The 22,406-nt window shown below is 46.3% G+C and overlaps 1 protein-coding gene across 9 annotated transcripts in view; it reads left to right on the top strand.

Annotated features, from left to right (window-relative positions):
• Positions 1-4,379: 4,379 nt before the first annotated feature.
• PHRF1 (PHD and ring finger domains 1) overlaps positions 4,380-22,406 on the top strand; it is a 31,588-nt gene continuing 13,561 nt past the window's right edge. For 4 of the 9 annotated variants that reach the window (XR_013957077.1, XR_013957078.1, XM_080619791.1 and 1 more), the window contains exons 1-10: positions 4,698-4,990; positions 10,900-11,014; positions 11,345-11,461; positions 12,892-13,124; positions 14,074-14,157; positions 15,120-15,241; positions 19,004-19,101; positions 19,609-19,781; positions 21,196-21,418; positions 21,780-21,919. Coding sequence is in view for 7 of the 9 variants with exons in the window: in XM_080619791.1 (XP_080475917.1) it covers positions 4,703-4,990; positions 10,900-11,014; positions 11,345-11,461; positions 12,892-13,124; positions 14,074-14,157; positions 15,120-15,241; positions 19,004-19,101; positions 19,609-19,781; positions 21,196-21,418; positions 21,780-21,919 (1,593 nt within the window). In the remaining 2 variants the exon portion in view is untranslated. Of the gene's footprint in view, positions 4,466-4,697; positions 4,991-5,631; positions 5,662-10,899; positions 11,015-11,344; positions 11,462-12,891; positions 13,125-14,073; positions 14,158-15,119; positions 15,242-15,397; positions 15,554-19,003; positions 19,102-19,608; positions 19,782-21,195; positions 21,419-21,779; positions 21,920-22,406 lie in introns of those variants that run through there. The other 5 variants (XM_080619795.1, XM_080619790.1, XM_080619793.1 and 2 more) reach the window with 4 other exon arrangements.

Below are 22,406 nucleotides of genomic sequence, written 5' to 3'. Positions count from 1 at the left end.
TCTCTCTTTAAAGGTGACTCATCCGGGGCAATACCAGGCAGTTTCTTCTGTTAACACACCCTTGGCAATAGCAGTTCAGTTAGTCACTGACTGGGTATCAAGACGTCACTGGCTGGGATGAAGCGCCTCTTTAACTTGGTACGGAGTCCACTAGCACTTAATGACTTTGGAGAAGAGCAGGGAAGGAGAAAGGGGGGCACAGCATCCCTCCGGCGCAACTCCACCACCGGCTCCCAGCACCCGCACACCGCCACGGCCCGTTCCACTCATCTCCGTCCGCGCTGGACACACCAAGCCCTGCTGCATGAAACCTTAAATCTTTTCACACTCCACCACGCCGTGTGGCTAACTGCAAGGCGCTATCTCTGCACGTCAGGGGTCTGCCGTGCCAAGGATGGGAAGCTGCTGGAGGCAAGACAGTGGCGTTTCACGGGGGGACGACTTCTTCTCACGCCGAAGCCCCTCACCTGGGTGGCACGGAGGGGATGCAGGCGTCGCGGCACGGGTCCGTGCAGGCGAGGCGGCCGCACAGAGGTGTCCGAGGAGCAGGTTAGCCGCTGTCACACGCACAGTGGAGTCGCCGAGAGCACAATGTGCGTTAGTCAGTGGCTCACCTGCTCCTGGAGGATGACGGGGAGCGGCGGGGCCCGCAAGCAGCACAGGAGACAGCGCGAAGGATGGGTCGGGCGCCGAGGGGGGTCGCGCCGTGCCCGGACTCCGCGACGCATCCCGGCACGGGGTGTTGCAGCTCCGCGGACGCACCGCCGGGACGGTCCCCCCCCCTACCGCCAAAGGGTAGAAGTGCCTCCTCCCGCCCGGGCCGCCGCTCACCTGCGCTCCGCGCCGCCGCGCTCCCACCGCCGCCGCCAACTTCTCGCTCTGCCCCGGCCCGGCCCGGCCCACGCCGCGCGCCGAGGCCCCTCGCCCCGCCCACCGCGCGTCGCCTGCCAATAGCGACGCCGCCCGCCCGCCCGCCGGCCCCACCCCCGTGCCGCGCGGCCCAATGGGGGCTCCGTCACCGCCCGGCGGCAGCGGCCTCCTCCGCCCCCCCGTCAGTGACAGCAGCGGGCGCGGTGCGTTCGCTTCTGCACGTCGCTGCTGCGGGGAGGAACCATTTGTACCTGTTGAACCGCCGCCCGCCTCCTGCTCACCCCGCCCCGCCGACCCCCTCCCCGCCCTCGCCGCTAAGCCTAATGCCGGCGGCCGCTGGCGGCACCCCCTTTACCCCGCCGCCGCCCGCGAGGAGCCCCTTCCCCGCTACACGGAGCCCCGTTGCCCCCCTACTTCTCTCCCTCCTTCCCCTCCGTCCCCTTTCCGCCCCCGCCGCAGCCCGGCCCATGGTACGGTCCGCCGGGGCCGTGCCATCAGGGCAGTGTCGGGGCGCACGTACGCGGGGAGAGGGGGTGTGCTGCGGCTGTGTCCCCCCCGCTACCTCCCTGCACGTCGAGGTGGTGAATTTCACCTCGTTGCATTCATTTGTTACATAGTTGTTACCGTTGTTCCTCTCTAGGTTGGAAAACCTGGCCGCAGAGTGCTGCTCCAGGGGGTCCAGCAGCCTGGAGCCCCCGCTGAACCCCCGGCTCAGGGACCAGACGACCCTGGCGTCTTCTTCCAGTAGTGTCTTTCCCCCCCTCCAAAAAGCACAGCTGGCAGCTTTCTGGACATCCATATTGTGAGAACTCACTCTTGTTCATCAACGTAGAAGCTCTCAGCCAAACAAACGGTTGAAACGCTGACAATGTTAGGGTGCCCCAGCGAGGGTTTTCTCAGCACCAAAGGTAGTGCTCTGTGGATGGACGTAGCACTGTCCTGCGGAGTTGAAGAGCCTTGCTGCACACACACGGAGAGTTGGGTGTCTGGCTGGCTCCCATCTGCCCAAAGGCACACACCTTCCTCCAACAGCCCAGAAACTAGAGCGCGTCTGGGGAGCGGGCACGTGTAGTGAGACCCCCGCCCCTTCATTCACACTGATGGTGTTCAAGATAAAGAACACTTCGGGTACAAAAGTGGCTGCTGACCAGACGGGCCAGACACCACATCCCTGCTGAACTGGTAACACACGCTGTCTAGCAGAAGGCACTGGTTCTGCATCCCTTGAGGAAACTGTCGCGGCTCTGATGGGCGTTCTGTTACCTGGTGCTCTTCCTGCAAGGTGTGGTGCAAGACTTGGAAGCAAAACCTAGTGCGGGCTCCCTGATAGCCGGCGGTGGTTACCGACGGCAAAGGATTCCCCTACGTGTTTTGCTGGAGCGGGTACCAGCCATCCGCGGCTCTGCTCTCCCGCTGCCGGTGGGCAGGGGGGGATGGGACAGCCCCTCTTCTGCGTGACAGCCCGCACAATGACAGCCTCTGTGGTAATTTCGGGAGCGTGTTGTGTGGGGCTTTTTTGTTTTCACCCGGCAGCCATAGGGGGAAAAGTCACGTATTTTAACGTCTTCCCCAGTACAGGGCTGACGCCCAGATTGGAGAGAAATCGGCCACGGCGCACACAGGCCCCTGAACCACCACCGAAAGTGAGGCACGGCCGTGGAAATTGTCACTTTGTTTAAAAACAGGTGTTTTGTGTGGAGCAACGTGGCTGGGCGCTGTCCGGCCGCCCCCTTCCCGGGCTGCTCCGCGGGGCACGCGTGCCGTGGGCTGCCATCTCTTCTTCCAGGCGGTGCTTGACATTTCATGTTTGGTTTTAAAGTAAATAAATAAATACGTTAAATCCTTCCTCCCTCGGCTGCGAGCAGACAGGGAAGGAGTGTGCTTCGCAGCGGTGCTTGCACAGCTGGCTGTCGGCACGTTGCTCGGACCTCCCTGTGCGCCGCATTAAAACGTCTAGCGCGGAGCGGGGCTGGCGGGGGTCCAGCCGAGCGCGGCTGTGGCGGGCGAGCCGCTCGCCTGCTGCCCGAGCGAAGGGTGAGATGGGCCGCTGTGTGTTCCAACGAACAGCAAGACCCCGCAGGGCTTGGAGGAGGGGGCCTGCCATTGCCCTGGCGAGGCTCCGGGCTGGGGTGCTTTGCCCCTGCTCTCCCGACAGCTCCGAACGAGCTCGTGGCTCAGCGCTTAATCTCCGGGATGAAATTTCCTGCTGACGCGGCCGGTGCTTCCCTGGGGAGAGCCCCCACTTATTCCAGCCCTGCGGCTCTTCCCTTTGTTCCCAGCTGGCCGGTGTGAGCGGTGACAGTGAACCGCTCCCGCTGACTACGGGGAAGCGCCGCGGACCTCCCGGCAGCCCCCGGCCCTCATCTCAGGTGCCGTCGTTCAGCAGGGACTGAGCCCGCAGGTTCGGGGAGGAAGCCGAAAGGGGAAACATGACCCCGGGGCCCAGCAACTGCCGTGACATTACTGTGCAATGAAAAAGTTGCCCCCCTGACAGCGCAGATCCCGTCTTCTCAAACATAAGGCGGGTTTTGTTCAGTGGCAACGGCTTCAGCAGGATGCTAACCCTCAACCCCGCCTCGCCTCGCTCCCGAAGCCCTGAGCGGGCAGGCAGCAGCACGGCCGGAGCAGGGGTTGCTCCGCTCTGCGCGGTTAGAAAAAGGCCCTTGCTTTCAACCCTGGCCCCCATCTGATTCCTGACAATGGCCCGAGTGTCTGCGAGGACGTGCGCGCTAGCGCTGGGTCACGTCCGAGCAGACATGGCTGTGCTCCCCGCCCGGCGGAGAGCCGGGGCTTGGGCAGAACACTGCGGCTGGTGGGACACTGCAAGAAGGGGAACAACCCTTCCTCCGGTACGTGCGTGCGATCACCCAGCAGAACGGGAACATTTGGGCTTGGATCAGCCACGCGTACTTAGAGGGAAAAAAAACCAGCCGCGATCTGCATCGCCTGACAGAGGTACTTAAGGCTGATGCGCGCCCGCACGGACCGCACGCTTTCCTCCTCCGAGAACAGCGTGTCTCGGGCGCAGCCTGCTGGGGTGGCAAAGTGCGCTCCACCGGCCTTCCCTACGGCTTCTCTGGGGACCGTAGCCCCGACCCCGATGCTCAGGTCGGGCTGTCAGGGTGCGGCAAGGGAAGGCAGCACCCAGGCCCGGCCCAGCCAGCTCCCCGCCAGCCTCACAGCCTCAACACCGCAAGCCTGAGAACACCGACCGAAGGGACAGCGAGCACCCGGGGATGGCGGGGGGGTGCCCCTGTCCGCCCGGCTCCTGTGGGACAGTCCAGCCCCGCTGAGCGATGCTGCCCACGGAGACTCGGCTCCTTCCCCTCAGGGCTGTGCGGTGGTATAGCCCGGTGCACCCCTCCTCCGATGGTTCAGTCCCGCGGCCGTTCTGATCCCCCCTTCTCTCGAATGGTTCACCCTGTCGCTTCACTCCTTTTCCGCTCCCCCTCCTGCACGCAGTGGCACCGCTGTGCCCCGGATGTGTTCCCGCAGCACTTCCGGGGGGGGCGGTTTCCTGCCGTGCCGTTCACGGTGGTGACGCGGCCTGTCCCTGCCCGGCCCGGTGACGTGAGAGCTGGAGCCTTCTCCTCGTGTGAGTGCCCGAGCACGGGGCGGTAGCTCTGGGGCTGGCCTGGGCCGGGGGAGGGCGAAGGGGCCAGGCTGGGCCTCGCCGCGGGCTGCAGTTGCGCGGGGCCGCCGTCCTCCGCCGCGGAGGGCTGCCAGCTCCTGAGGGGACAGCACCGCGTGCCCGGGCTGTTTATATGTGTTTAATTGAGTCCCTATAGAGGTATTTGCGTAGCGATTTACTCTGAGCAACCGCTGGCGGAAGATGCGGCTGAGCGGGGCCGCTGCGGGGGGGCTGCCGCGGCCTTCCGCGGGGCTGCTTCCGCTCTGTCCGCAGCCGCCTTTATCCCGGAAACGGTCCCAAGAAGCCGTCGAGCAAGCGGTGGCGGCGGCATCCCTCTGCGCGGGGAGGTCCTGCGCGACGGCGGCTCCGTGCTGGGGAGCGATCCGGAGCCGTGCAGCAGCTTCATCTAATGCTGCGAAGACTTACTGCATAAAACCGAGTGTTTCTGGCGTCCCTCTCGCTCCCCTTCCCGTTGTTTGTGCTGCACGTGTGAGTGTGTTTGAAGAAGTTGTAAGCTATTTCAGCCTTCTACAAGGAAGTCAGTGGGTCCCTGGCTAAAAAGCAGAAATAAGGCTTTTTGTGCGAGCGTTTTTTTAACAGATTAACTTATTCCAAAGCATGTTTGGGCTTGAAGACGTAGGCTAGAGGGACCTGTACTTACTGACAGGTTTTAAAGCTGTGTAGCCGGTGCCCCTCATTGTGTGCCCCGTGTTCAGTAACAGTCAGGTGTGGGGCTTTTTGTAGGCTTGGTTACTGTTCTTCCTGCTGGTTGTGATATAGATGTATTGCTGATGTGTTGCAAAGGTGTTTGCTGTGTTATTCCCTTTCTTGAAGGTCAGTAGATCTTGAGACCTTTTGTTGATGGGAATGCACAAAAGACCCCACCCCAGCACATAAAAGTGCAGCGTTTTGTTTTGCTTTTCCCCACAGGCCATAAACAGCAGGGGAAGCTGTAGTTAAAGATGGGAATGGTATGAAAGACTAATGCTGAAAAGGAACTCGCCAGTAAGGGTGACTCTTCCTAAGAAAAGAAGCCTGCTAAGAAAGAGGATGTGCAGCATTGGAGAGTGTTTGATTCCCAGCTGGAAATGGAGCCAGTGGCTTCAGGGAATTGCAGGCTGGGAACTGTGTACATGTTGGCTGCTGCTTTGAATACTGAGGTACAAAACACCTAGCCGCTCCTGGGGTAAAATGCTGCACTTCAAAAGTGCCTTTGCAAAGCCTGTGCTTTGTTTGCATTACAAACATACATACACCCCCGAAGAGTGGGGAGCGCATGTCAGTTCCTGGGGAAGCTTTGATGGACAGTTTTGATCTTGGAATTTAGGGTGGCTAAATTTTAGGGCAGGACCAGGATGGGGGAAAGATAAGTGCCTCCTTACCTACCCCAGGATTAATTTTCTGTGCCTTATCTGCTAGGTTCTTAGGTACATCCATTATTTAAATTGTTGCATGGACAATTCTAATAGTGCTTTTTAAGAGATAATCCTTTTGTGACTTAAACAGGGGAAAGTCAGATCTAAATTTAGATTTAGAGGGCTTTTTTAAAACTCTCTGTGCTTGAGAGGTTGGCACTGTATTGGTTCTAAGCTGTAGGAGACTTGTTAGTTTGAATACTTTCCCTGCTTAGTTCCTCTTACTTTTACCCTTGGAATGTGGTGGTGGCAGATACTAGTCACACCATATCCAGATGTTTTGCAACCAGGTACAACCATGATTTTACAACATTTTTTCAGTGTAGCCTATGAAATTGGAAACAAAACCAGATGCTTTCTGATGTGTGACAGTGGTTTTCCAGAGGGGCCAAACCAAAAAACAGACCGACAAATAAAGCAGATGTGTCAACAAGAACTGAAAGCTTAGGTGTCTGGATATTTAGTAGATTTAAATTTAGTTATAGCTGCTGTTTGTAACATGACTGCTCAGTAACTGCACATTAGATCAGTGTTTAAAAGTACCCCGTGAGAAAGTCCATCTGACTTGCTTCTTTGCCTGTGTATAATCCTAAACATTACCAAAGCAGATTAAAGTAAATGTCTTGTCAAGCAGCTCTTCTGTTTCTAAAAGCTAGACACTACTGTGAGAAGTTGGAAATGGAGGAAAAGGGGTTGGTGCTGGAAAGGAAGGCACACGTGACTGGAAGAATCGCTCACTGTTGTAGGCGGCTCTGTCAGCTTCGTGTCGGAGTGACCCAGAACTTGAGTGTGTTTTGCAGGCCATGGCTCCTCTTATGATTCGAAACCTGCACTTGTCTTCTAGCTGGAACATACTCAAAGTATGTTAAAATACTGGCTTGTGGTAAAAGGATTGTAGTTCAAAAACTGAATGTTTCCTTCAGAACAAGCATTTATCAAACAAGTACTTCAGTAATCAGTCTTCTTTGTTCTTAAAGCCTACAGAAAACCCTGTTGTTAATACAGCTTGAAGAAAGTATTTGTAATTGCTGTTTGATTGTACAGTTTAAATGGCTTAAGACAGCTTGATGTGAAAATGTAATCTGTCTTAATAGCAAAGCCAAAGCTTATGATGTATACGACTGCCCATGCTGCAGGAGGCACAGAGTGCTCAGTGCACATGCCACAGGCCTGAGCGAGGTTGTGCCTTTGTGAAGGGAACCTAGAGCTGGGGAAAAGCGCTGGTACATGTGAAGTGATCAGACACCTGCCACGCACTCACTGGGTTTTTGCAGTTTAATGTTTGATTAAAATATTGTGAGACTCTTCTAAATGAGGATCTGAAAACGAGGATGTTAAGGAGGAGTATAGTATCTGCCTTTAGCAGATGTAGCGTGCAACCTGTAATTCAAACACTGGATGTTCTGTGTGCACACTGCACACTTGTGAATGATGCACCTGCCCAGGGAATTGAAATAGGTTTTGCTGTAAGTGGTGATGTCTTGCATTAGTGTTATTGAGCCCAAAGACAAGGGATCTCTGCCCAAGTTATCCTGCATCTGTGTTTGTGAGCTGCCTGCTGTGGGCGCATCCTAAATTACCCTGAATAGGGTCTTCAAAGTGGGATTCTCTCAGATGAGGGGACAGCGGATGTGAGAGCCTCTGCTGCTGAAGGGCTGCATACAGAGTGCTGCACACTTTGGATTTTCCAAGTGACCAAGGAGTGAGGTGTTGGGTACAGCAGTGAGGGCAGTTCCTTAGTACCCCCCAAACTGAAAGCAGCTGTAATTGCCTCAGTCAAACGGCCTTCAGGGATAACCGGCTGCCTTTTAGCAGTCCAGGCTTTTGTGTTACAGAAGTGCATAGTTAAGGTTTGCCTCAGAGGAATGACTACAGTCTCCTCCTTAACCAAACTTCTTGGTTTAAATAATAATAATAATAATAAAAAAAATGCTTCCTATGTATTTTGTAGCTACTGGTCCTAGCTTTGTGGGGAATGGAAGAATTCTGATGTGTAAGTGCTGGAACAAACACTGGGCTATTGTACAGGTGGATGAGCTCTCTGAAGTATATCATGAATGTGTCTCATAGTGGTGATTTGTCTGAAATGTCTCCCCATAAGAGGAAAAAAAAACCCAAAAAACAAAAAAACCAAACACAAAAGCCAAACACTTGGAAGTACTGCTTATTGTTCTTAAAAAATAGGAGAACAAGCTCTCATTTTAGGTGTGTAGTCAACTTGGGTTTTCTTCTTTCTTTTTTTTCTTTAGAGCAGCTGTCTAGTTTGGAAAAGGTTATTTGTAAAGTAAGATCTGTGATGTTCTTAAAATCTCAAATTTACTTCATCTCTCTTGGTTTCTCTTTGTCTATTCCCAACTGTCCACAAACCAGACTTTACTGACAAGATTTGAAGACTTGATTACTTACTGCGTTACCAGATTTTCTTTAACTCCGAGTTTTGCCTCTGAGCAAAGTACAAGCTTGCATTTGCAGCATAAATGTGTCAGTTTAGATTGTCAAGTCACAAGTGATGATTTGTTTGCCTCTGTGCTTAAAGGATATCTTTCCATGGGGCAGCAGGGCGAAAATAACATGGGTAGTTGTTTTATTCCACAGCAGTGAAGAAATGCATGCTGTTTGGCAATGCAGTTAAGCATATGTCGATCAGAACTGTAGTTTGTGGGAATCGCTTTTAAAAATAAAAAGGTCCTTTCCTCACCGTGCCGATTGCTTTGCTGTAAGGAGAACTAGGGAGCTGGGAAATGAAGGTTATTGTGATGGTGAAGTGGAGGCTCAGCCACAGTTTTACCACAGTGTCTTTGGGTTGGTCTGTGTTGTCCCATGTGGCTCAGGCAGTGATGGGTCAGCAGGAACCCCCTCTGATTCCACAACATGCCAGTGGGAAAGTGGTACAGGCAGAGGTTCTGCATAAAATCCAAATACACGATGTAAATTCACACATAACAAACATGCCTGCTGCTGCCCTGCTGTGGGACTGGTGCTGGCAGACTCTGCCCTTGTGGTGGTGTTACAGCTGGGATACATGAGTTTTGCGCTGCTGTGGCTAGCTTAGCTTTTTGGAGGGTGTTACATAATCGAGTTTAAGTTTGAATAATTCATACGTATGCATTGCTGAAAGTTGAAAAATTCATGATGCTTCTGCCAATTTTTTAAATTTATTTATTTTTTAAGTTACATCATAGAGTCCCTGGCTTTTGATGAGTCTGTGTGTTTTCAGCCAGCATAAACTGTTTTTAAGCACACTTGTATTAACAGTCACAAATTCAGCTAAAAGTTTAAACCTCTTCTTAGGCAAGATTTTTCCTGAAGCTACAAGAAATCTTTACCAGGGAGTTTTTTGTGTTGAAGTTTGATCTTTTTTTCTTTTTAGCCTTTTTTTTTTTTCCCCGAGCATTGAAGACTCCATTTGCAGTTCAGTCTGGTTTAGCGAAGTCTGCATTTTTAAGGCTCTTAAGTGTAGAGCTGTGCTACGTGGCTCAGAAAGGGAGTGTGCAAGTAAAGACACAGATCAAGAGCACTTGAATAAAACATAACATTTTGTTCCAAAGTTTCTGTTAATATGCAAGATGTGTAATGTGGAGCAAGAAGAGTGGGAGAAGAGCACCTGATTGAAACTTCTGTGCTGTGCTTGTTGGAGAATCCAGGGTTTTTTTTCTTGTATTGAGATACAGTATCTAGCTTTATAAGTGTCAGCTAGTTATATTTTTTGAATTACTTGCTTATAGAAGCTTGCAGGGATCTGTCTGTCTGAACACTTTGTAGTGTTATGTATTAAAAGCTCTGGTTTAATTGTCATCATGAATTTAGATCATGAGGCATCTCTCAGTATTTGTCAGTTTTATTGCCAGTCTGTGCTAATGCACAGCAATTAATGTGATTGCATTAATATGCACCAAATCAAGTCTTCTCCTTTCTGTGGGATGATGGTTGTGAGATCTGAGACTTCTCTGTTTCATTACAGCTGTGAAAAGGCCCTTTTTAAAAAAAGATCTAAAATACTTAATCTTTCATAGAATCATAGAATGTTTTGGGTTGGAAGGGACCTTAAAGCTCATCCAGTTCCAACCCCCCTGCCCTGGCAGGGACACCTTCCACTAGACCAGGTTGCTCAAAGCCCCGTCCAACCTGGCCTTGAACACTGCCAGGGATGGGACAGCCACAGCCTCTCTGGGCAACCTGTGCCAGTGTCTCACCACCCTCACAGGGAAGAACTCCTTCCTAATCTAGGTCTATCCTCTGTCAGTTTAAAAGCATTCCCCCTTGTCCTTTTCCTGCAGGCCCATGTCAAAAGTCCCTCTCCAGCTTTCTTGTCAGCCCTTTTAGGTAAGGCTGCTCTGTGATCTTCCTGGAGAATTCTTCAGGCTGTACAACCCCAGCTTTTTCAGCCTGTCTCTAAAGAAGTGGTGCTTCAGCCCCCAGAGCATATTTGTGGCCTCCTCTGGACATGAACCAACAGGTCCGAGTCCTACTTATGGTGGGGGCCCCAGAGTTGAACATTGTTCTTCTTGTTTCTTTTTAATTGGGCAAGACAGTATTTTGATTTGACACACATGCTATCATCCTGTTAGGGCCTCTGATCCCTCTCAGTTCTTTGTTTTGCTGATAGTCCACAGGATAGATGGTTTTGGTGTTTGCAGGTTTTCTATTCCTATTTTCAATGGGGAGTTCTGCTTATAACTTTTTCCGTCATCCAGGAGCCCAGGATAAAGCTGAATCTTGTACCTTAACTGAGTTTCATGAGCTGCTGGCTTCATCTAGCTCAGTAGGGGTGTGAAACTTCATGTAATGATAAATGCTTACTGGTAGCCACCTCTGACTTGAAACTGGGAAAACTGATCAGTGGTGTGAGGAGCCTTTGCTGTAGAGCAATGTCCCCTCTACTGTTCACATCTCTGCAGATGCATTGGGTGCTCTTTGCTGGGCTGATGCCTGCTCTGCTTGTGTAGGTGATGCACTGCTTCACTGAAGTCTGCCTTCTTGCAGAGAGCCAGTTTCCAATGTCCTGCCATGGATGATGACAGCCAGGATGAACTGATAAACAAGAATGCTGCACTGGGCAAGAGCAAAAGACAGAGTCTTGCGCTCCTCAGTGAAACAGGTAAATGAAGCCTCTCTACATGTGCACATCTGTAGTTTAAGGTTGGAGAACCTATTTGGTTTAACCTCCAAAGAGAAGTAAAGATATATTAGTGACTATTTGTTTCTTTTTCCCTGAGAATTGTTTTTGATTTGCTTCCTAAATTCTGTATCTCAGACTGCTGTCATGCTTCCCTTGAGTTACTCAGAACAGTCAGCCTTGATACCAGGCAGAAAATTGGGGTTTCACTTCATATATAACATCCTGAGCAGGAGTTCTGGTGTGACCTTCACTGTTCTGTCTGTCTGCATCAAATAGGTATTTCCTCTCTTCTTCTCTTTTCTTTTTAAGAAAGCAATGGTGGAAATAGTGGTGATTCAGAAGATGATACTGGAAGTGAAGAAGATGCCACTGAGGAAGAGGGAGGCGAAGAGGACAAGGAAGAAAGTGAAGATGAAGAACTAGAAGGTAGGTCTGTTAACGCACATTAACATCCTTTTTTTAATAATTGGAGGAAGAGTGGTAGGAAAACTTTTCCTCCAAAAATTAACCATTAAATATAAATCCACAGATGCTGCTGTGTCAGGCTGATGCTTAAAGCCTGCTGTAGTAAACAAGTAATATTCCGTAGTTTCTAAGCTCTTAAAGCATTTTTCCATTTGAAGACTATCTGCTAGCCAAAGTGATGTATTTATAGTCAGTAGGAGTGAACTCTGTCCCAGCAGGAGTAGAAAAAAAAAAAAAAAAAAAGCCAGAATTGCAGCAATGGCTGATGCTGGTTTTTCACTTGTGAAAAGCAGGTTTGTTTGCTTTGGCATGGGGCTTTAAAGTGAATGTTATGATGAGGAGTTTTGGAAATAAATTGGTTTTGCTTTAAGCCTAGGGAGGAGGGAAGAAGATTTGACTAAGTTTTCTTTGAAAAAGGGGTGTAGATGTTACCTGGATTTGTTAGTTTTACTGAAAACGTACTTTCTAGATGATGCACTTCTGGAACTGCTGCACTCAAATTATTATTTGAATAGACAAAAATAGGTTTTTATCACGTCTTAAAGCTTGATGGGAAGGCAAGAGCCTAGTTAGACTGATTTGAACACAGACTAAAAACTGCATGCCAGGTGCAAAAAAGCTTTATTAATCCTTCATTTAGAGTATTTTCTGCTATGGCCAAACAGGAGAAGGCAAAAGACAAAGACAAAACAGCACCCCCTTCAAAAAAAAAAAAAAAAAAGTATTTTTTTTTAGGTAACTTTTCACTGCTTCTTGAAAATGTCAAATTCATAGGTTTTAGGGAACGACTAACAGACACTTCTGCATTTTGCACTGAAAGTATGAACACCTTTCAACAATGTGTGCGGAGTGCTTAAAATTAACTGTATTCAAACCCAAGTTTTTTTAAGCAGTCTCCACCTAGGCCCCCAGATCTCTTGATTCTTAAAATCATGATTTACTGGTGAAATCTCAAATCCGTTTTTCTGCGGATCAGTGTATTGCTGCTGCTTCTCCTCTGGAGTGCGGTTAAAAAAAAAAAAAAACAAAACCAAAAACTTGCATATATGATAACTTTATTACTTTTATTTTTTAGTGTTTAGTGGTAGCCTGATATATCCTACTCTCCTGTTTTTCTGCTGTCTGTCCTTCTAATCTCTTGCAAGACTAGTCCTGTTATCAGGCTTTATTTTCCACCAGACTAATCCATCGCTTTTTAGTGAAGGGATTTAGGAAAAAAGAAAACAGCAAACATTGTTGCCTCAAACTTGGGAAGTTGTGCTTTGCTCTTGCAGCTCTATAAAATAAGCTTACTTGGACTTTTCTGTGAACTGGTACCTGCCTACCCCCTCTGCCCAAGCTGCTGAAGCCCTGCAGCAGTGAGAGCTGTTTCTTGTCTCTAACTTTTTAAGATTGTGAAGATGATGATGAAGAAGAAGAAGAGGAGGAAGAAACTGAGGCCGGTGGGGAGGGAACGACCGATGGTCTGAAAGCAGAGCCACGCATAAATGGAGCGAGCGTTTCTTCTGATGAGGATGGTGAACACTGCCCCATTTGCCTCAACACGTTTAGGGATCAGGTTGTTGGGACTCCTGAGAACTGTTCCCATTACTTCTGCTTGGACTGTATTGTGGAGTGGTCTAAGGTGAGCTGTTTTGTCCCTGACGTCCTGTGGCCTTCCAGTGTGCTCTGCTCTTTCCCCTCTGATCATGCTGTTTTGCTGTAACGAGAACAAAACACTGTAATATTTATATTTGCTTTCTTAAACTTTTTTACACAGACTTGGGTTACTGCTGCATTTGGCAGGTTTCACATTTGTGAAGTGTGGATCTGTTTTGTACCCATACTGATCTGTTGGGTTTTCTGAAAGCTGTGATGTTGTAAGCAAGTGTGTTTCTAGGCCATCTAAAATTATTTTTTCAAGTCAGAAAATCAGTAATACTGGTTTTCTGTGTATTTCTCTGTATATCTCTTGTTGAATTCTATGTTTTGACTGTTGGATTGGGGGGGATCTGTTGCAGCAGTGAATATTTAAACATAGGAAAGATATAAGAGAATACTAAATCAGCAGTTTGCTCTGAATTCAGTTGTCAGCTAGAGTTCCTTGCAACCTAACTGTAATTCCTGTAATCGTAAACCAGCGTGAGATTTACAACAGAATTTCCTGTGCACACAGCAGTACCAGTGGTAATTAATTAGTTAAATAAACAAATAAGTCACTGTTAATGAGTATATTTGTAAGCCATTCCCACTTGCTGATTCGTCCAAAAGGAAGAAAATGCCCTAATACATGAGCAGTATTTCTAGGCAATGTCTGGAAGGACTTCAGTGTTACTCTGGCAATTGAATAATAATTAAATGACTTTGGTATTATAAATGCTTTTCTGAAAATGCATGTTTTCTCTGATGCAATAGGTTGATTGTAAACCAGATAAGTTGAATTTAAGTACTTAAAGTGTCAAGCCCAGTAGCTGTTAAAATGAGTACTACATTAATGTTTATTGCATTAATAATTGAAGATGTCCTTTTTAAGAATTGAATCAAGAGATGTGCTTATTAACTGTATAGGGATTTATTTTTTTTTATCTTTCTAGAATGCAAACTCCTGTCCAGTGGATCGAATCCTCTTTATGAACATTAACATTCGCGCACATTTTGGTGGTGAAATCTTAAAAAAGGTAAGCTTTCTGCCGTAGCAAACAACAGGGTCAGTTGCTATGAAATATCTGTTTGAAGGTTTACATTTCTAGCATGTTTATCTGATATTTGCTATCTGGATGTATTTTATTTCTTTCCTATTTTGAGATTGCCTTTTAAGGAACTGTTACAATTTTTCTTCTTCCCTAAACACATTTCCTGCAGTACTGTGTGTGGACCGAAGTGTGGCATCGTGTCTGATGGCAGAAAGGGTGGTTTTCATAACTGCCTCTTTTGCATAATGGACATTTGACTTTGAGCTGTTATGCGTTGATAAGCCTGTCTCTGTGGGGAAAATGCCCTCTATACTGCAAGTGCTGCTGTAATATGAATAGGAATAATTAAGGTTATGCATGATCTTTTTCTTATGTCTTGCTGCCAGCTATCCTGTGTATCATTTGGGCTTGTAAGGGGAAGGAGACAGAAGGCAATAGGAGAGCTCTTAAAGGCACAGGTTGAGTGTGCTAATAGTCACTCACAAATGAATATTGAAGAGTCGTTACCACTCTTAGTATCAGAAACATGTTGATTTTCAAGGGACATTTATGAGCTTTTTGCTCTGTTTTCATAAAGTGGTGGTTTATTATTGTGTTTTAACAGAGGTGCAAATTAATATTTAAATCATGCTTAAAGAGGAAAAAAGCTAAGCTTGCTCTCTTTTGTCTTGTTTTTAGTTTATTTGACTACTTTTGATGTTATCAGGGACTTTGTTTTTTGCCTGTTCTTGAAATGCAGTTGGTGTCTGACAGTAAACAAGTTCAGATAGCACATGATCAAATGCTTGAAAACATCTATGTGGGTTGAATGAACTAAATGAAGGTTCAAGTATGTACCAGCCATTTTGGTTCATTCACTTTTAGATTTTGCTGCAGGTACCAATAATGTGACTGTGTTTTAAGAAGTTATACATTCTGCATAAAATGTGAATCCCTTTTTTATTTAGATTCCTGTTGAGAACACAATTATTCAGGGTAATTATGGAGAGGATGACCCAACCTTCTGTGAGGTGTGTGGCAGAAGTGACCGTGAAGATCGCCTGCTGCTGTGTGATGGCTGTGATGCAGGGTAAGAAAGGTTGAAACAAATGTAGCACCTGCATGATTGCAGATGGCACTGCAGGGCTGGCTGGTGTTCGGTCTACGGGCACTATCTGGGATGTAGACTGTCGCTTGCTGGTTTCTTGAAGCTCATGTGGCCAGACTTGTATCCATATGCTTATAGTGCAAACATCCCCATGATGTGATGGATCCTTTTCTGGTCATCTAGCAGCATGTGTGTGGAGAGTCCTGCACACATCAGGCCACTGAAACAGGTGATCATACCTTCAAGTGATGAAGATGTTGCATGGATGAACACAAAAATCTGGCTGCCTGGAGGGTAAAAACATGTATCCTTTATGTCTTTTTGAAAGGTGCATGATTTATCCCAGCTGACTGGGTACTAGCACTGTGCAGGAGAAGTGCTTAAGCTTCACAGTGTCATGAAATTTTGAGGTCTTTTCTTTATAGCCATAGTTATTAAATGACATCCTTACTCTTGCTTACTTCTGTCTCTGCCAAACATGTTTTTTCCCCTCCTTGATAAGTAAAATAAATATTTAAGTAGAAGCATCAAGATACTTGAATGTAACTTCAGGCCTACAGTCTTCTGCTAGAATTTAAAGGTCTTATATAATCACTACTGCAGCATTGTCAGTTTCATGATGTCAAAAGTTACCCATTGAACAAAGAAAGATACTTGCTTGCAGTGAATACACAAAGTAATTTAAAGAAAATACTTCTAGCAAACTAACTAGAGATTTGGTAAGTCTGGTTCTGTCCTTGTATTCTTCAGAGTCTATATACTCTGATTCACCTTTGGGAGAAGAGGCAAAATCAGGAATACTAAATATTGTTAGACATGTCGTGAGAACACTGAATTTAAAATACTTAACCAAAACCAGTGTTTCATAGGTCTTATCTGAAGCCATGTATTTCAGGTCTTTCTGGACTTTCATAAGCCTTATCTCAACCCAAGGTATTGCTTCAGATACAGTAGTTCCCCTGTGACTCCCTGGAAGCATCTGTTCATAACTTAAAGGTACCGGAAAAGTTTGAAATCCATTGGACTTCATTGCCAGTCACAGAGCCCAAGAGACATCTTGAGGACTTGATGGCCAGTGTCTCTTGCCCCCACAAATAATCCTGGCCAGACCACTTAGTTACACAGTCTTCGTGCTTCCGAATGGGTGGCTGCAAGAGCACAAGTAAATGAACCTGAGGGAATGAGTGTGAATAAAATCAGTTTACTTCGAGTGTTTTGATTTTTGTTTGTGTTTTTTGTTTGTCTTTTTAAAACAAAACAAAAAAAAACAAAACCCAAGCAAAACAACCAACAAACAAGTATCACCTTATCCTTCCATAAGATCTGACACTGAGTTTTGTTAGGATGATTTTCTGTGTGATGAGGTTCCTTTGCTGTGCACAGAACTCTAGATATGTGTTGTAATAGATTCTCCAGTGTCCAGAGTTTTAGGGCTGAAAGTTTTTGCTAGTCAAGTGGGTTATAACATGACATCAGAACTCGCAGAGGTCATTTGAAAAGTACATGATTAAGTTGTTGCTACAAGTATCTTTATTATGACTTTGGCCTGAATCTAACAATATTCCTTGTCAGAATACTACTGTGCAGAAATGATCTCATTCCTGATAGCTGGCAGTTGGAGAATAAATTCTCTTTGCCCAGAGAAGGAAAATACTTTGTTATCTTAATTTTAAAGTAATTATCTGTTGCAAACAGAATTTTTCAACCTCATTTCAAGTCTCTGAAAGAGTATAAAATCTAATCTATGTATCTTTAAGTTGAAGAACATGATACTCCATTTTTTATATTGACAATCTATTTTAGTATAAACATAAACTCAATTTGCAGCTTCACCAATATTATCACAACATGGTTGGGAACAGGTTTGGAAGACAATCTGAAGTTGGGGTGATGGGTGGAAAGTAGGTTAACAGCTGTAGTCTCTGTGTGGGTTTTTCTTTTGTATTGCTGTAAAATTGTATTAAAGTGTCAGATGGATGTTCCTTCCCTTTTTCTCTGTGGCCAGCACTGAGATGTATTATCAGGCAGTGGATTTTGGTGTGTGAAAGTGAAACAGAGCTTTACTCTTTTTCCTTGTATCAGTGTTAAATACTGTACTACATCAGAAATAACAGTAGGGTTACCTTTGTTAGAAAAAGAACAAAGTTGGTCATGGAAAAGGTTGCTAATTTGAAGCTGAAACTCTTACTTAGGGCTGTGGTCTCTGTGTTCCTTGCTGTCCTGGGTTCAGCAGTAGCAGTCATTTTTTTTTCTCCTTCTTAGTAGCTGGTGCAGCACTGTGTTTTTGACTTTTGGCCTGGGAACAGAGCTGATAACACCAATGTTTTCAGTTGCTGGTCAGAATGTTTAGTCTGACCAAGGACTTTCTGAGCCTCATGCTCTGCCAGGGAGGAGGGGAAGCTGGGAGGAAGCAGCAACAGGACACCTGACCCAAACTAGCCAAAGAGGTATTCCATACCACAGCACGTCATGCCCAGGATGTAACTGAGAGTTACCCGGAAGGGCTGGATCACTGCTGGGTGGGGACGAGGTATAGGTCAACAGGTCGTGGGGTGTTGTATTCTCTTCCCTTGTTATTTCCCTTATTATTATTGGTGGTAGCAGCAGTGGTTTGTGTTACACCTCAGTTACTAAACTGTTCTGTTCTCAACCCGTGGGAGTTGTATTCTTTTGATTCTCCTTCCCATCCCTCCAGGGTAGGGGGGGAAGTAGACTGCGTGGTTCTAATTTACAGCCTGGGCTTAAACCATGACACTTGCCTTGGGAACTTGATCTGAGCACTTGGTTTTCATTTCATTTGCTTGGAGAATCTGTTTTACTTCTTTTTAGCAGGAACATGAGTTGTTTTAAAACTTCTGTGCTACTAATACATATTGCTTTGGCTGGGCTTTGATTGCTGAAAACAAATTACAGCACTGAAGTTGGCTAATGTTGAGAGGCTTTTCTGGGTAGCTTCCCTGTAAGTGGTTGGTGAGACTGTTAGTCTAGCTGCTCAGCTTTTTGGGTAGAAAACACTGCAAAAGGCCTGCCTCGGGGAGCATCATACCGTTTTCTTTCCCTTTGAGGTATGATAGGGACAAGCACATATCTTGGGTGGTGGTTGGAAGTCAGTGTCGTTAGTCTTCAGTCCTGCAAGCAGCTGTATGAACCCAGTGTCTGACTAAAGCTCTACAACCTGGCTTGTGCAGTTACGCAGACATCCTTATCACCAGTTGTCTTCATTATGCCAGGTGTATGTGTGATACGGTGCATTTATTCAATGTAACAAGGCTTTGCACTTGAGCTGTGTCTGGTCATGCAAATAAAATGTTCATAAGTACCAGTGAGGTTAATGCTATGTTGGTTTGCAGGAACTGATGTTGTTTCCTGATTTTCTGTCTCCCCAGCACCTCAGTACGTCTCTCCTTTCTCTTTGTCACCGTCAGTTTTGTCTCTGCACGTTTCTTGCAGCTTAGGTTCAAATGGCAAGCGATACATCAAACAGCGAGGGGAAACATGCTCACTTTTCTGAGCTTTATTGATCGAAATAATCACCCAGAATTGAAGATCTTTATATAACTATCGGGTAGCATTGTTTCTCTGGAGGTTGGTAGAAGCAGATGGGTAGACCATAGTTTGAAACTTCAGAAAATATGGCTGCCTTATGCAGTGTGTGGATAGAAGTAAAAGGCTCTCTTCCCTTGTAAAGGAGCACATCCTCTGATTTTTATTTTACTTTTGTTTTTTTTTCTTTTCCCCCTTGAGGTATCACATGGAATGCCTTAATCCACCTCTGAGTGAAATTCCTGTAGATGAATGGTTCTGTCCAGCCTGTGCCCCCATGGGTGTCAGTGCTGCTGCAGGTAAGGGTTTTGTGATATCTAATCAAAGTAAATATTTTTCTCCCAAGTTAGATGATGTGAAACATATGCTGTTTTGAAGAGGTGTTTAACCCATGGGTTTATCTATTTTAAATAATTGTTTTGATAGGTATTCTCTCTTTAGGTTCAAAAGTTGACTTGAACTCTTGACTGATAAGAGGGTCTTGTTTATTGAAATTTTCATCTGCAGTTACAACCTGTGAAGCGTATGCATTCTTTAACCTTCATGAGGGAAGCCCAGCACCTTAGTGCAACTGCATGGTATTACATTGGAAAGACTTTGTTAGTATCCTCACCTCAGATTGCCAAGGTAGCAGCAATTTCTGTCACCTAGAAAATTGTCTTTCTCTCTGCAACAGACTTAAGCAGTGGTGTCTGTGCTCGTTTCCTTTTGAGAGGATAATGGCTGCCTTTGGAAGTGGTTGGTTTAAGGAAAGGAATACTGCTCGATTCTCAAAAGACAAGTGACATGGCATCTTTTCTTTCAAGACACAGATCATGTCAGTGATGAAGAGGTTGCTGCCATCATGGCTGATGTTACTCCTACCACCAGCAGGCTACGCCCCCAGGCCCGAACGCGAGCTATTGCTAGAACTCGGCAGAGTGAACGAGTTAGGGCAACAGTGAACAGAAACCGGATAACAACAGCCCAACAAATTCAGGTATTCTGGAAGAACCTTGTGGGAGAGTTGAAATAAGTCCCCTCTTAAGTAGCTCAGCTGTCTGTGTTGTGCAAAGCACAATAGCTAGTAGTTGCAGAGTTCTTTTAAACTGAAATGTAGAATATGTGCAAGTTGAATGCAGCACATGACCAGAACTCTTTATTTTGAAATCTGCAGTAGCTTCCTCTTAATCTACATTTTTATCACCTCGGGTGTGAGCAAAATTGTGTTTTTATTCCCAGTGGCTGTTACGTAGTTTGTGTACCACTTCTGGTTTTTTTTTTTAACATGTTTTTTTGCGGAGACAGGGCATGTTTATTTGACTTCTGTGCATTGGCTTGTTTGTTGTCCTGCCCCCTTTCCTATAGCAGTAGAATCTGTTGGCCATCACTAGCTAAATGGAAGAAAAAAATGTCAGTGTTTTTAAGGTTTCTATGTTTGTGAAAATCAGCGTGTTACTCAAGAGAAACCCAGATGTTAGTGTCCTCAGTGGTGTCGCAGTGTGAGTTCAACCACATTAATAGGCTCCAGAGAATATATTCAAGAAAGTATCCCAAATACCCAAGGTCCCTCAAATCCTTTACTACTTGATTTCACTGGAAATTTCTGCAGCTGTTTGTGGATGTTTCTGCTGACAGGGATAATTACAGTCCTTTAGGTAACTAGTATGCTGCAAGCTGAGAACTTTCAAACTTTGAGATCTCCAGCCTGCTTTGCCCTCTGTCTTTAGCCAAAGCACTCTACTCATCACTTGCATAGATGTAAGAGGCTTTAAATTGCAGAGGAGCACATGGTGATTTAGTGTGGAAGCAGAGCCTGTAAGTAACCTTCATGCGGCTAGTAATGTTACTTGGTTTATTCATGCTGCTGTTGAATTTGGTAGAAGCATGTGAAATTCTACAACTTTTGAAAGGAAGAATAGGATCTGACTTAAAATAAGGAAAAATCTAGAAAATGCTTTCTAGAAAACAATCACAATATCCTAGAATGATTTGGGTTAGGAAGGATCTTAAGATCATCTAGTTCCAGCTCCCCTGCCATGGGCAGGGACACCTTCTACTAGACCAGATTGCTCAAGGCTCTGTCCAACCTGGCCTTGAAGACTGCCAGGGATGGAGCATTCACAACCTCCTTGGGCCGTTCCAGTGCCTCACCACTCTCACAGTAAAGAATTTCTTTCTTATATTTAACCTAAATTGCCCCTGTTTGAATCTGAGACCATGTTCTCCGTAATATGATAGTCAATAGGTGAGAAAGGTGACATAATTGCTTAACTGGCAGCTTGGTGACAAAAGTGCTTCTCATTTGAATCTCAGATCCTTTTTTTATCTTTTTTTTCATTGAATGCTTTTATGACTAGCTTGTTGCTGACCTTTAAATACCTGTATCATATAACTTCCAATCCCCCATGCAGAACGTGCCAGCGTACCTCATGCCCTCTCTTCTGGATGAAACAATTGAGGCAGTTATTTCAGGCATAAACACAGCCATGTATGAGCGTCCTGTTACACCTCTCCCTCCGCCGGTTCCTGATCCCCTCCCTGCACCGCTCTCTACACTGGCTCCTGTGCTGGCTCCTGCACCGGCTCCTGCACCAGCTCCTACACTGGCCTCTACTAGGCAGAGAAGAAAAACAGGTAAGGGCATTGGACACCTTCTGTGTTTCGCATCTGCAATAATAAAATCTTTGGGTAGATGAGCCCGAATCACACAAAATACTCTAGATGAGCTGTATGCTGCCACAGCTCTGCAGCTACCGAAGTATACCACGTGTTTTCTTCTTTCCCCATCCCACCTCTTCCCAGAAGTGTCTTGATGATTGCTTTTGCATAAATCCTAATGGTTTCACTTTTTCTGGTCTGCTGTTTTATACTGTTGCAACACACTGTAGGACTCTGTGAGCTGCTTTGAATGCCATGGGAAGGTGAAAAGAGGAATACCGGGTAAAATGCAGTGCCAGCACTTAGCCAGATACTTGGTTGTCTTTTGTCCCATCAGGCAGGAGGAAGAAAGTAAGAGGCAAAAAAAGAACTCAGACAAAATCTTCTGCTGGGAAGAAGAGTTCAGGGGCACAGCTGAAGAGACGCAAGATTCTCCTAAAGAAGAGAAGGGGGAAAAAGATGAGAGTAAGATCACGTGTGAGTTTCTGCCAGTGTCAGCATCTGCCATTTTTCAGCTATGTGTAAAAGCACTATAATGTGGGATTCAGTGAATAAAATAATTGTCTTGTAATGATTGCTGCTAACTTAATTCTGGTGGGGAGTATGTGCGGGATTTCTCCAGTGTACTGGAGAAAGATGCTGTACATGGAAGTGACTTGCAGCTTCCAGGCAGGCCTGCTGAGTTTGCTGACAAATCCTGTTACCTGAACTGCAGGGATCACACTGTAAAGCATGTCCTGCAGGCTTTGTATTATGCCTTGCCATTCAGCTGTAGTGTTTACTTGGTACTGATGCAAGCTAAGTTAAAATTGCCACCATCTATTTTTTTTCAATAGGCTGTGGATGTTTGTGTTGTTGTAAACCCAGTTAATCAACTGTAAGGGCTCTCAAAATCTCTTTCAGTTGTGGATAATTTTTCGCATGAACTATACTGAATGCTCTGCACCAGCTGCACTTCTGTCTT

The sequence above is a fragment of the Psittacula echo genome (genome assembly GCF_963264785.1).
Source record: "Psittacula echo genome assembly, chromosome: 5".
In the NCBI taxonomy this organism is placed as follows: domain Eukaryota; kingdom Metazoa; phylum Chordata; class Aves; order Psittaciformes; family Psittacidae; genus Psittacula; species Psittacula echo.
Note: the sequence above shows the minus strand (reverse complement) of the source record. Positions and strands in the feature narration are given on the sequence as shown.